At 34.0% G+C, this 13,929-nt stretch overlaps 1 protein-coding gene across 3 annotated transcripts in view; it reads right to left on the bottom strand.

Moving 5' to 3' along the window:
- Positions 1 to 6,412: 6,412 nt before the first annotated feature.
- The window catches only part of GLRA3 (glycine receptor alpha 3), a gene marked incomplete at both ends in the record, with an annotated part of 73,911 nt that continues 66,394 nt past the window's right edge, over positions 6,413 to 13,929 (bottom strand). Inside the window, 2 exons of one of the 3 annotated variants that reach the window (XM_083861961.1) lie at positions 6,413 to 6,682; positions 10,291 to 10,410. In XM_083861961.1, the coding sequence (XP_083718087.1) occupies positions 6,413 to 6,682; positions 10,291 to 10,410 (390 nt within the window). The remainder of the gene's footprint in view (positions 6,683 to 10,290; positions 10,411 to 13,929) is intronic. The other 2 variants (XM_083861962.1, XM_083861963.1) reach the window with 2 other exon arrangements.

The following is a 13,929-nucleotide window of genomic DNA, read 5'->3' as shown; positions in this document are numbered from 1 at the left end:
ACAAAATAAAATCCACTGTATGGATTATCTAAAATTAAATATTTTAAAATAGCTAGGTATTTTTAAAATTAATACATTGCTATATATGCAATCATGGAAAGAGGATATTTGATATCTGTTTTTCCAGAACACTGTGCTTAAAAGGCCATGTAGTTTATGCCATAAATCACATATTGTTCTCTTTAAGATCTGTTACTTCTTTTCCTATGATTCTCAGGTCACATTACCTGGCTGTTACTTTCTTTTTTAATTGCTTGTTGCACACGTGGTAGGGTGCATTTGCATTTTCATGCTCTGGGAACTGCATATCTCATCATGAAAACATTTGCTACTGCAGTAGTTTCATGACATTGTTTCTTGTGAATATATCTGAACAAGGGCAGATGTACCAGCTGTGCTCTGCTTTAGGGAAGACACGATGGTAAAGATCTGCTGCAGCAACAGCTGGCACAGATAGCAAAGATCTGAGAGCTCTGCAGGCTCTGTGGAGGCTCACTCAAGATTCCTGCTAAGGCTTCTCTGGTGTTCTTTTTTCATTTGACTGTTCTTCTGAGAAAAATAATAAATAAATAAATAAATACATAAATATTAATAAAATAATAAAATTTCCATTTTATAGAGCTCCAAGAGGATTGCGGAGCTGAATTACTTGCAGCTGATAATGGAAACTCTATTTGTGACTATGTCAAAGTTGCTGGTTTTGTCCCATCGATATGATAAGCAATTTGAGAGGAGTGAACTGTTGTTGTTTGTCAAGTGGGCAGGGAGTGACAAACAGCTGTGCTGTCTCCTGGAGACGTGGCTGTTACTGACTGTGCTCTTTATAAGAGCATTAACACTGCTGTAATCAGATTAGAAGAACTCAAACTTTGTTCTCAAATGACTTATCTGCTAACTGCAAGTTTTTCTATCAAGGAGAACATAGGAGGGGCTCAGAGCTCTATAAACTTTTCCTAAGGCTATTTTGCTGCAAGTGAAACTCTTGGCCTTTTTGCTAAGAAATTCAGCAGGACTGTTTTGGAGTGGCTGTACTTATTTCAATGGGCATTTATCAAGACAACTTTCCCTGAGTTTTCAGAACAAGGTTTTTTTGAGAGCTTGAGCCCATATAACAACCAAAGGCACTCTAGTCCTGCTCTCTCTTGCTTTTACTCCTGACATATTTAATGGTAGTGCACCGTAACTACTGCTGAGAGTTTAATCCTTTTTTCCAATGGTGTTGTCTGTCCCTCTTTTGACTTTAAATCCATTACCAAAAAATCATAAAATTGTTTCACAGTTTCTGAAAAAAGATAAGTTTATTTTTTTTTGAACAAAATATCTACAATGACATGGGTGACACCATAAATTTCACATTTTTAACACTTCTGACTGCAGAGAATGTCAGTTTAAGTGCAATATGATACTGTAATACAATAAAAAGGAATATAATCAAATCCATGCACAACACATTTATAGATTTTTACCAAAAAAAAAAAAGGAAGTACTTTGAGATTAAATTGCTGTCAGAGAGAACTCACAGGAGAATATTTTGAAAACTCACAGACAAGTTATTAATACACTATCGTACCTTTTTTTTTTTTTTTTTTCTCGCTGTAGCCTTTAAAAAGCCAGGATCACTAACACACAAAATACCATATATTGTCAAACTTTTATGTCAGAAAGTTATGGAACATTTCCTTTTTATACAGTTCACAATTCCACATTCATGGAACATCAGTAGCTACTTCAGTCCATTTCATCTGTTAATATCACTCTAACGTACATTAAAATACAAATGTAAGAAATGTTTCTTGCATATTTCACAAAGATGAAAGTGAAGAAGTGCAATAATATTCGAGAATGTCAAGAAGACGGGATGAGCCAACACTTTTTCTGGCATTAATCCCCTGCTCCCAGCAATCTAACCTGCCTCCACAAGCCTTCCAAACTGATAGTGCTTCAATAATTACTGGAGGTTATTGTTGCCTGAAGACACCTTTTCTGTAACCACTCCAAAACAGAACACCCCTTTTATTACTAACAAGTAGTCTGGCTTGAGATTTATATTTTTCTTCTTAGTCGTCTCAAAAAGGAAAAAAGGCTGTGAAATCTGATATTGTACTCATCTAAACAACTATCAGGTTGTGCAGTAAGATGTGGATATTTTACTTTTATTTTACTACCTCACAGGGGTGCTGTATGAATTACCAGCTCATTCAGCAGTTTCACATTTTAAGGCCAAATTCTATTCTGTTGAGTTAGATTAATTTCTATGATAGCTCAAATGAGAGCAGAAGTTGCATAAAAAATGTATCTTTTGCAACTAATCATGTCAGCTTGGGCTGGGAATGGTATAAATAAATTCATTTCCTTCTACTATAAAATTATTGCTGAAAATATTACTTTTTCTAAGGTTAAGGAAGACTTTTTATCTTTCCCTACTGTTAAAAAATATAAATTTTTTTACAGTTTATTATAGTCTATCATTATCTACATTATCAGTCTACAGTTCTGTAAGGGATTATACACAAAGTGGAAGCAACATCTCACTCTTTAAATGTAAAGTGCACATTTAATCACTTTAATATTTCTGTCTAGTGACTAAACAGAATCATCTCTCACACATCACAAATGGTTCTTTAAAAGCAGATTTTGGAATGAATTATAAGAAAAGGAATCCAAAGAAAACTAATGCAGTATTGAGCTGAAAAAATAATTAAATCTTAAGTAAACGCTCTGTTCTTCCTGAATTATACTAACCTGTTTAAATAATACTACTTGCTGTCAGAAGTCCTTGAAATTAAAATACACTTTATTTTGGTGTTAAAATAGCTGAATTCTAAGTAGCAAAATATTAATATTCCATATTCCCCTTCATTTTCACATAGTTTATCAACATCATAGAGAAAAAAAACCTTCCCTCTAACCATGCAGCCTATTGTGTTGATATTTTAATCTAGTTTTAAAAATAAAATGCATTTTACTGTTTGGAATTTAAGTAGGAGTTTGGTACAGTGATAGTTGAGTATTTCTACTGCACCTCTAATGGGCTTTTCCTCTCCTCTCTCAAGGTATTGAAGTTTTTTGCCATATGAAGGGTGGCACGGGTTTGGTCACATCTCTCTTTAGGGCAGAACGAAAAGACAGTCATGGAAGAGCTCCCAGGCTCTGCTTTGGGCTTTCTCTCTCTGTGTGTTGTGCTGTGTACAGCCCAGACTTTTCACCCTGAACCTTCCCGTTCTGCTTCTCTTTCTGGCAAGAAAGAGGATGGTGTGGAAGTCAATCTGCACAGGTAGAAACTACTGTCACAAAAAAAAAAAAAAAAAAAAAAAAAAAAAAAAAAAAATTGCAGCAGATGATATAAATTGCTTCCTCCTGACCAAGTATACCTATGGAGACTTGGCAGGATTGGGAAAAATGCTAAGGGTGCCTAATCCTTTTTTTCCCCTTTATGGTGGTTGTGTTAGCTCCTCAGTAGCTCTTTTACTGGGGTATTCCTCCAGATCCTACAATGTCTCCTTCTGCTCTCATTGTGTTACGCTGTCCTTCTAGTGCCAGTGTTTAATTTTTGAAGTAAAGGGCTGGTCCACAGAAATCACAAACACATTACCTGAGAAGTACAGGGTCTGCACTTATGTTAAATGATGACTTGGGACAAAGCTGGATTATTCTATCACACAGGGGTTGTGCTTTTGAGAAAAAAAAAAAAAAAAAAAAAAAAAAAAAAAAAAAAAAAAAACCACACACCACACCTTCTTCTGTGGTTTTGCCAAGGAGTTGCCCTCTGCAGACCCCAGGTCCAGTGAAATGAAGTGAGGTAGCTATTACTTCTGCCTAATGAATGGGGCCTTTTTTATATGTAGGAGGAACCCTGCTAGATAGCATTTGCCTCAAGCATTATCTCCTTGAGGATTATTTTTCTGCATTTCCACTGCCTCTTTGATGGGACTGCAACATAAATATTGGTGTTGTAAATACTGAAGAGTACCTTTCAATTCTTGCATTTTAACATCATTTCCTGCTGCTTCATTATACAGTTGCAAAAAAATAATCTCTTAGAGTAATCTTAGATGATGTTAGTAGCTGTTGATTCCAGCTTTGCACAGAGGGCTGGCACACCTGCTGGTAGTTTGGGACAATTCCCACTGTCAGTGGTGAATAGCAGGCATTGGTGCCTTGAAGTTTCTTATCATCCTAAATGACATTTCTCTCTTTCTCTACCAGGTGACTTTATACTAAATAATTTAGGCATAATCTAAATGAAACTTAAAGTTATTGTTTCTTTTGAAAAACTCATTCTTAGTGGACTACAGAGGCTTCTGTTACCTTGGTAAATGTTATGGTTCCATTAAAAAAGTCCACTAAATGATCAGCTCCAGAGATAGATCTTGGTTCCATTATATAAAAATAGAATTACATGCCAAATGTTATGTGCATTTGAAAACAGCCCTTAAACATAATACAGTTGATTTTGCTGATAACAGAAACATGTTTCTTTCATACAATAGAACTAACATCCCTTTCCATACAATAAAACAAACTGTAACTTCGAGAGAGGTGAATATCAGCCATAAATTCGTGATACCCCCTGACACTTTCAGAAGTGAATGAGATATTTTGGAACATGCACATAAAGAAATCAATTAAAAAGCAGACACAATATCAGAAAAAAAAAAAAAGCAAAAAAGTGAATTGAATTAATTTTATATTATAAATGAAACAAAACAATAAAAGAATAATAGGTTTAAAATAAAGGTGGATTATATATGTTCTTTCTGACTGTGTCAGAAAATGAGAGAGCTACTCTTATAGAATCTCTCCAACTAATCCTGAGAGAAAAACAATAACAAAGCAAAGCAAACCCAATGTTGTTACAATCCTCAGCGCAGAGTTCCATTGCTTCTGTTACTTCATATGCACCTTCATATGCACAGCCTTTGGCAGTGCACCAGATGTTTGCCTGCAGCCGATTCTGCTCTTGTATACACATTCTGAACATCAACAAAGCACAAATGTTAAGCATCTTCAAAATAAAAATATTTTGCGATGAGAATCAACCTCACCTACTGGATTTAGAGTATCTAATAATATTAAATGCTGTATTTCCACATCATAGCATGATTTTGTTTTGCCAATAGATTGACAAAAGTAGATACTCTTGCCTGGACACTGTGCCATAAATGTTACAATTCAAACAAGCAACTAATATGGCTTATTTAAACCTAAGTAGGGAAGATCTTTCTAAGAGTTTTGATAGTTCTTCTCCTATGTATTAATGTGAAATCCAGTAAATGTAAAAGACCTTTCAGGTATTTTTTATGTTTTAGAAGAGCTGCATGTTTTTACAAAGTTGTGAACTGCTTCTTAATCAGTATCTAAGTCATATTAACAAACTTCAAAGAATGAATCAGAAAATTTGACACAATCATAAATTAAACTTCCCATAATTATGTAATTTATAGGAGATGAATGTGCATAAACATAACTGTATTCATCCTCCAAATGCTTCAGTGAAGCAGTTGTCCCTTTGCTTTCAGTGTTGGTCTGAGATCTCTTTGCATTGAAGCAAAATGAAAAATTGCAAAATTTGATGTAATTTGTCTATTTCACAAGCTGCATGAGTTTTATGACTTGAGAAAAAAGACCCCTTAAATTATAAAAAAGATTAAAGAATATGCTTCAATTATCAAAGTAAAAGTAATTAAAAGAAAAAAAAAACAAAAACAAAAACAAACCTTTGCAGGAATCAATCCTTTACAAATTTTAGTATATTTCTTATATGAAATGCAGACTGTTAGGCTGTATACTTTGTACTGTCTGAGATTATTTCAACATACACCTTCCAGGGGAACAGTAATATGAAGCACACTGAATAAATTATATGACTTAAATATATTAAATATGTTCATTGTAAAATCACCAGTTCTGTCCTTAAGACTAGATTAAGTCCTTTAAAATGTTATCTCCAATCAGTAATTTGCCATTATGTTGTAAAATTAAAATAAAACTTACAAACACTAATTTGTTCTGTAACACTGTGGGATTCACCTAGGGTATTCTGGAAACATTTTTAAAATTAAAAATACACAAGAATTAAAAAAAAGTAAGGACCATCAAAGAGTATTGTACAATTATACCACTATGTAACAATATGTATAAATACTTGGCAGTAAAGCTTCAGTAGAGAGTGATTTTCAATGCAAAAGTTGCTAATATTTAGTTCGACAAGGAAAGTTTGCAATAGCAGCTGTATCTTCTCTGGGTGTCATTCTTCCATCCCACTGTAGCTGGTCATGGCAGGCCATGCAGGAACTTTTTCTCCCCCTCATTGCTTTTAACTCTTTCACACTCCTCTGATGTGCATTTCTAACAAAAAGCCTCTTATCAAGTGTGACAGCCAGATCTTGATGTACTGCAGGCCTGAATCTTGTTATTGGTGAATGTCCTCATGCCTGATGATTTTGTAGATTACCCAATAAAAAATGTTGAAAATCAGAAAGGCCAATGGGAAACAAGCTCTGGATATCGTGTCTATCTTCTTGGCCCGGTCAATGAACACCTTTCTCATCTCATCAGGGCTTTTTGGTACAGCTGGAACAGGATTATTTGGCCCCTTTTGTGCCATTCCGTCCTTTGCTGGCACACATGGGCCCACTCCATATGCTGTAATGCTAAACTGGCTATCACGGGTATCATCATCCTGTTGGGAAAAAAAAAAATAAAAAGAAAAAGAGCAAGAAGTTTTTATTTTTTAATTATTGCTTACAGAAATCTTACCTGCTGCTAAATAGCAGTTGCACCATTACCTCATTGACTTCTTGAAGCCACACCTTATCTTTACTTGTTGAAATTTCTTCTCTATTTGAGACTGCCAAAAATATTTCTGGATCGTTAAGAGGCATGGAATTTTTCTATTTGTTTATATATTTTGTAATCTACTTAGAGAAATGAGAAAGCCTAGTAAACTAGTGGTAGTGGGGCACACAACTTCTGATTTGGTTTAAGTTTCCCCATTTACAGTAAATATGTGCAGTCACAAATGGACAAATCTCACACTGGTTTTTAGAAACAGCTGTTAAGTGTGTACATTGCCTTACAGGAACCTGGCCTCTAGAAATACTCATCATAAAATCACTAATGATAGGCACATTCATTATATTAGTGAGAATTCTGCCTGTTTGGCCACCATATATTTAATTACTCTTATCTGTAGCCCTAATTTCTGCTGCTCCCTGTGAATGCATCAGATAAAGAGAATAGTACACGAGGTGTCTTAGTTTAAAATAAAGGAAATGGAAGCTAAAGGCCAGGTTTTTCTTCTGACTCATTCTTCTGTCAGTTCAGGGGAAAACTGGCAAAGACATTCAGGATTAGGAAACTATATAAGAAAGTGATTCTTAATCACATGGCACAGAAACAGTAGGTGTTCTGAAGATACACATATTTTCATATATTTGCATAAAATTTGAAAATGCAGCTTGTGTCTGGAAACACCTTTTTTACTTCTCTTTACCAAGGTATCCTTGAGTAATAAAAAAGCACAGATGCAGACAAGTAAATGACACATAATCTGTGAAGTCAGGGCTAAATTTGGTTCTAAAATACAGTCCAGTGTTCTCCTTCTTTACAATTGTCAATTTTTCATGTGTAATTTAGCCTAGCTGCTTTAGGATTTTACACTTTTATGAAATATAGAAATTATTACATTAATTATTAAATAAGTATTTTTGAAAATATTTTCATAAGTATTATAAAAAGTTGAGCAGCTGCAATTTTTTCTTTTGTAGAATTTTTGATATTTTAAAGCTCTTCCTAGCTTAAATTAAAATAAAAGTCTAAAAACCATTTATTTGCCTAAGCAAGTCAAATAATTAGTTTCAATTCGATAGTTAGAAGAATTTTTTGTTTTACTTTATCTACTTACTTTATACAAATGCAATTTCTCAGTGAGCATGATTTAAATCCAAAGTTCCAAATTTTTTATTTTAAAAATGTCTGTGGCTTTTTGAAAATCTGAAAATATTTTTCAATGAAGAATTAATTTCAAGCATATTTAAAGCTTTCATCAAATAATTGTTAATTACTTTGTTTAAAACCTCTGAGTTTTATTATCAATATAAGTTGAATAGGTTAGCTACAAAAGAATGCAGATAACTTACTAAGTTTGAAGTGAACTATTTGACCATCAGCACGACACTCCAGCAGAGCTGGAAATATCACCCAACTGAAATTCTTCTTTATATATGTAAATTGAGTAAATATAGAGACTGATAAAGTTCACTGAAACTAGTGCATCTAAAATCTATATTGGAATTTGCCTTTAAAAAATAAAGAAAAATTAACATGAAAGAAAAGGAGGAGGAAAAATCATTGACTGACTTTACTATGAAAATGAAAAACAGAAATACAAAATGGTAGGATCATTATTCGATGACGTGATAAAACAGAGATTTAATTACTGCAATAGTGTTCCTCTCCTGTCATGTATGAATGGGAAATAACATCATTAATGTAGTTGTATTCTAGACTTGTAGTCTTGCCTTCCAATTAAGAGAAATATTAAGTTAGAAAAGCATGTACTATGAGAATTTACTATAAACTTGCCATTTGAACATCTTCATATACATTTCAGAATTTTGTCTTTTTATGCTTCTCCAGAAAATAATGCTTGTGACTGCACAGGCTGAGAAAGATAAGAAAATGATCTTTTTGAGTAGCAGATTTCAGCTCTGCATCTTCTCAGGATCAGGCACTATGTACTAAGACTTTACTTGTCTCTGTTTTAAGTTTACCTGAATGGAATGATCCCCTAGAATATTTTAAAGGCCCAGTCTCTCCATATTTTTGTGCTTGCAGATCTCTGTATTTCATCTGCCAGCAGACTGCTTGGAAATGCTCTCTCTTGCTGAACTGATGAGAAGCTCCTTGTAGGAGTCCAGCATTTCTGCCCAGTCTGTTGGATGGTGTCTCCACAAGGGCAGGCAGGATGGCTGGAGCCAGCCAAGACACACCCTGGTTCAGGGCTGGTGGATGTGCAGGAAAGGACACCTTCTGCAGCACACCAAGAGCCACCAGAATTCTTTTCAGGGGCAGCATCTTGCATATTCAAAATGTGGTTCTGCAAGATTTTCAGCAGAAAAATAATGCAGAATGTAGAAAAGTCACTTTGTTGGCCTCAGATTTATATCTGACAGTGCTTGTGCACAGCAGGAAATATGTAGCTGCTGTTATTATCAATACTAGATTTGAGTGCTTTTTGAAGGCATTTATGTCTGTGAAAACCCTTTTATTTCTTTCTATTGATTGACTTGGCTGAAGTCCCTCTTTTTGACTAGAATTATTTCTCAGAATGCATCTATCTGAGTCTAGATGTAGATGTAGAAACCATCTGAAGGACAATACCCTGCATGACCCAATTAAGAGCCTTTACAACGAATCTTCTTGAAAAGTCCTGCATATTAGCTGAATTAACAGAATTATTTTTTTAAGTGTTAAGGAAGCTTTTGTTTCTTTTGTGTCCTTTTTAGTGTATCATCACTAAAGCAAAGAAAACTATTATAGATTTTTGATAAAAAATTAAAAATCTTATTATGAATGAACTTTAGTAAGAGTTTGATTTGAATGCATTTTTCAGCCATTCAGCTTTAGAATTAACTGAAGAAAGTTGTTCTGCACAAAGTTACATTTAAATATTTTATCATTTCTATTCAAATTGCTGTAGTTAAGGAATGGAAAAAAATTAGATAAGTTTCATTTGGAATGTTAGAATTCTTTAGTGGTCTGAAGGAAATAATTTCAATTAATTTACTTCTGCATCAGTGTTGTTCTACAAAGTGCTTAGCTATAAATGAATAGAAAACTGTGAGTTTTGTGGTCTTGTGAAAATGGTGTTTTCTGTCTGTCCAGTTAATAATACATTTATCTTGAGAAATGTATATAAGGGCTGAAAATCTGAAAATCACTCCATAGCCATTTCTTTAAAACTTATTTGAAGTCTTGACTTTGGTAATTTGAACACTAACTTTTTTATTGCACAGTTTTGAAAAGGGAAGTTGTATAGAGTTGTTTTGCACTACAAACAGGGCAAAATTTTATTATTATGTTTTAATCCAGATTTAAACAGATCAAGATGAATTATGAAATCAACAAGACGGTACCTTTACTAACATTTCACGTCATCACATACAGGGAGCAATGAAGGTTTATGAAGTTCACAGGGGAAGATGTTATTGTAGACAAAAGGACAGGGCCTCTGTTCATGGTTGGATATCACATTATGACAAATGGGACATCTTCTTCATAGTTTACCCTTAAATTTGTACTGTAGATTTGAGGCAAAGTCCCGTCTATACGTCCTGCACATCTCAAGCCATTGCTATGCTGAAATGATTCACTGATTTCATTTCCATCAAGAACTCCCTCAAAATACTTTCATCAAAACGGATGGTTGACCAAAAAGAAAACAAAAGAAAAAAAGGTGTGATTACCATTAAAGACAATCTAGTTTGCAAGTCTATTTTCCTTTCTAAAGATATGATGATCTTTAGATTTTGAAAATAGAACTAATAGACTGAATATTCTCAAAACCTATATATATTAACAGCTAATCTAAAATCAAATTGTTATTATTCAGCATATGTACAGAATGAATATTTTTCCCATAGAATGTAAATGAAACTAAGAAAAAACAATGATCATAGGTGGGTTTCAGTATCCCTGTATGACTTCTAATTCTGCCATTTTTTTCCTTTTGTCTTTTAGGAAGGATATGAATAATTAACATTCATTCTAGAGGAATGGTAACATAATATTTCTGAATAATTCTTTTCACTGGCCATGTTTCATTTTTTGTCAAAAAGCTGTGGCTCATATACTAAGTATCAAATGAAGTCTCAAACTGGGAACCAAAATTCCCCTGTTCTCAGGATTCATTATGCCATTTGTGTAATCATAAAGACATCAGGCCCTTTAAAAAAATCTTCTACACCTACCGTGATGTTTATTGGAAAACAACACTGAGTAGGTTGCACGTTATGTTGCAACAACAGCTTTCCTTTATAAGTGAATTTATAACACAATCCCAGACACCTTAAAATTTTTGCTAGTTCTGTACAAACTGGATTGGGCCTCTGAAAAGAATGTTACCTTTATGTAATTTGGAATCACTTAGTGAAGTCCATGCTTACAATCACAAAAATGGTGGCCAGAAGATGCAGTTGTACCTAAGAACTGCCTCTGATGCTGCTGTTATTGTTGTATGGGAAGGGAGGCCACAAATGAACCAGATGGTATGAAAAAAAGGCAGTGACTATAAGTGGAAAAAGTGTGAGGAAAATGGCAAGGATAAATGAACTCTGGATGCCAAAATGTCTTGTTGTAGTTCTGTACATAACTGTCATTTGTATAACAACAAAATTTACTGCAGGTGTTTATCTGAGTTCAAACATATGCTTCTTAAGAGGGAGATTCCAGTTCCTCTGTGTTTTCAAAAGGACATAACCCATAGTTTGAATTGATTTACAAAATATTCCAAACTATGAAAACTTGAAAATTTGTTTGAGGATATGTTTAGAAATAAAATTGAATTCAATGATTCAAACAAAGCATCTGAAAAACACAGGAGAATCAGTAAGAAAGACATTTAGCCAGAAATAATCAGCTTTGCATTAGAAGGAAAGCCATTGTCTCTGCAGGGTGTTTGTCTGGAAGAAGACCCCGAAGATACAGAAGATCACAATTCTGATACAGGTCAATAACATCCTGTTGTTTAAAAGGCAAATGGTAAAGCAGTTTGGATAAACAACTGCAGTACTTGCATCACTTGATCCTTTGGCTGCTTTCAAATGTTACTAAATGAAGAGGTTTCACGTTGTTCATGTAGCAAACATAGTTTTGAGGAATTATATGGACTTATTAGGAGAATTTCCAGGGGAGGTGAATGACAACAAAACAAAACAAAAACCCCAAAACCCAAAGCAAACCAAAACCAAAAACTGCATCCACTGGGGGTATTTACAAAAAAGACTGAATGGAAATGTGCAAATGGTGACATGAAGGAATGAAGTAGTCTGGTTTCTGTGTCCTTTCTAGACAAACCACGACAGGCTGAAAAAACACATTAGTAAAATAAACTTTTTAAACAATTGGAATAGATTTCAGGGGAGCTTGTGGAAATTTTTGGCTGGGATGAATTAAGTATGAATGATCTTAAGTCAGGAAAATGGACCCACTTACCTCCCAAAGACACTGAAATTCAATCACAGGACTATTGCTTTGGTTACTTGGTAAGAGTAAATATTTTTTTGCAACAAGCATATCTTCCTAATTACAAAGAAAATAGACTTTGGAAATTCTCAGCTGACCTACACATACCTGAAATGAAGCATTTCCAGACTGATCTATTTTTGCAATTTTGCAATCAAATCACTAGAAGTTTTGCTGTACCCCTGTAGATAAATTACCAGTGGCAAAAAATTCTGTATTCAACAATCAGAATTCACCTGGTGGAAAAACCTGATCTTAGTAAAATGTTCCAAGATGATAAGAATACAGAATGAAAAAGTCTTATAAGTTATCCTATCTGTTTTATTTCTCTTATAGTTTTGCATGTAAATACTGAATAGAATATTGCTTTTCTATTTGCCAAGGAAGACTTGATGTTCAAGGAAGCCCGTAAAGTTTATTTTAAATGCAGCCTTTTTACATAACTTCTTTTCACCTCTTGAATTTATGGTCAAATGAACATGTCTTAATACACGGTAGTTTTCAAAGTCAATACAATCTAATCCCTGAGAGCCAGTGGCTGTTTGACCTAGTCCAAAGGAAAAACAAACATACAAAACTTTATAATCATGAGCTATAGTAACTGACTTTGAAAAAGACAAAAGAAGAAGGAAAACCAAGTTATTTTAAATTATGATCCTAAGGCCTGCATTTCATGTTATAAATTGTGGTGAATAAATAATAACATTTGTGGTAAGGAAGGCAAGTTATTAACTGCAGTTTTTAATCTGTAAGACATAATTTATTATTTGTATACCAGACTGTTTAAGATGTGATCTAAATTTCTTTTTGAGAGATAAAATCTCCATACTCCAATGCTTTGAGCAGGAAGAAAGAAGCACATTTTTCACCAGGTCAAACATTGAACACAGGTATTTGCAGTCTGAGTCATCCTCTAGTCTACAGTACATGAGTTTCTCTGTGCAGCTGAAGAAGTCTGGGGCTCAACACACAGGGACAGACAAATGTATGAAAATGTCATTTTCACCTGACTGGTGAGGTGGGGAGGTGTTACTCATTTAATAAGTAGGCTGGAGAACTATTTACATTTTGTAAAACCTGAAGTTACACATGGTAAGAAATTTTCCTTACTGCTTGATTTAACTACAAATTTCAGAATTCAAATTTGTAGCCTTAGCTGTTTGGCTTTGCACACTGGTAGTGAGTTATTTCACTGGTAATCTGTATAGATCCAGCTCTAATATAAATACTAATGGCCATTACTAGAATTAAGTTTCTCACTACTAATATGAACAACTAAACCAAAATTACAGGACAGAAGAAAAAAAAAACCCCAAACTTACCAGCCATTTAAAGTAAAATGTTTAAATGCTTGTTCTTCGAACAATAACGTTATTTGAATAAGTACTTTTTTGTATTTAAAAATATTTGCATGAAACACAGCTGTTGGGGCTTTGAATTGAGTATTAGAATGAAATTAGGAAACAACATTTGTTGAATCTCAATGTAGTAAAAAGTGCTGCAAATGCTCAAGGTAGTAAAAAGTGCTGCAAATACCAGTAACATTCATTCACTGAAGTATAATCTAACTCTTCTAACAGAGGGAAATTCATGCTTGTGCAGATGGCTCCCACATGGCCTATGCCTCATTTAAATCCCTCTTAATCCCTCTTTGGAGAATTCAAGTTGGATTTATGCAATTCA

Source organism: Zosterops lateralis, assembly GCF_965231275.1.
Source record: "Zosterops lateralis genome assembly, chromosome: 5".
NCBI lineage: Eukaryota > Metazoa > Chordata > Aves > Passeriformes > Zosteropidae > Zosterops > Zosterops lateralis.
The sequence above is the reverse complement of the archived record's forward strand: the minus strand, read 5'-3'. Positions and strand labels throughout refer to the sequence as shown.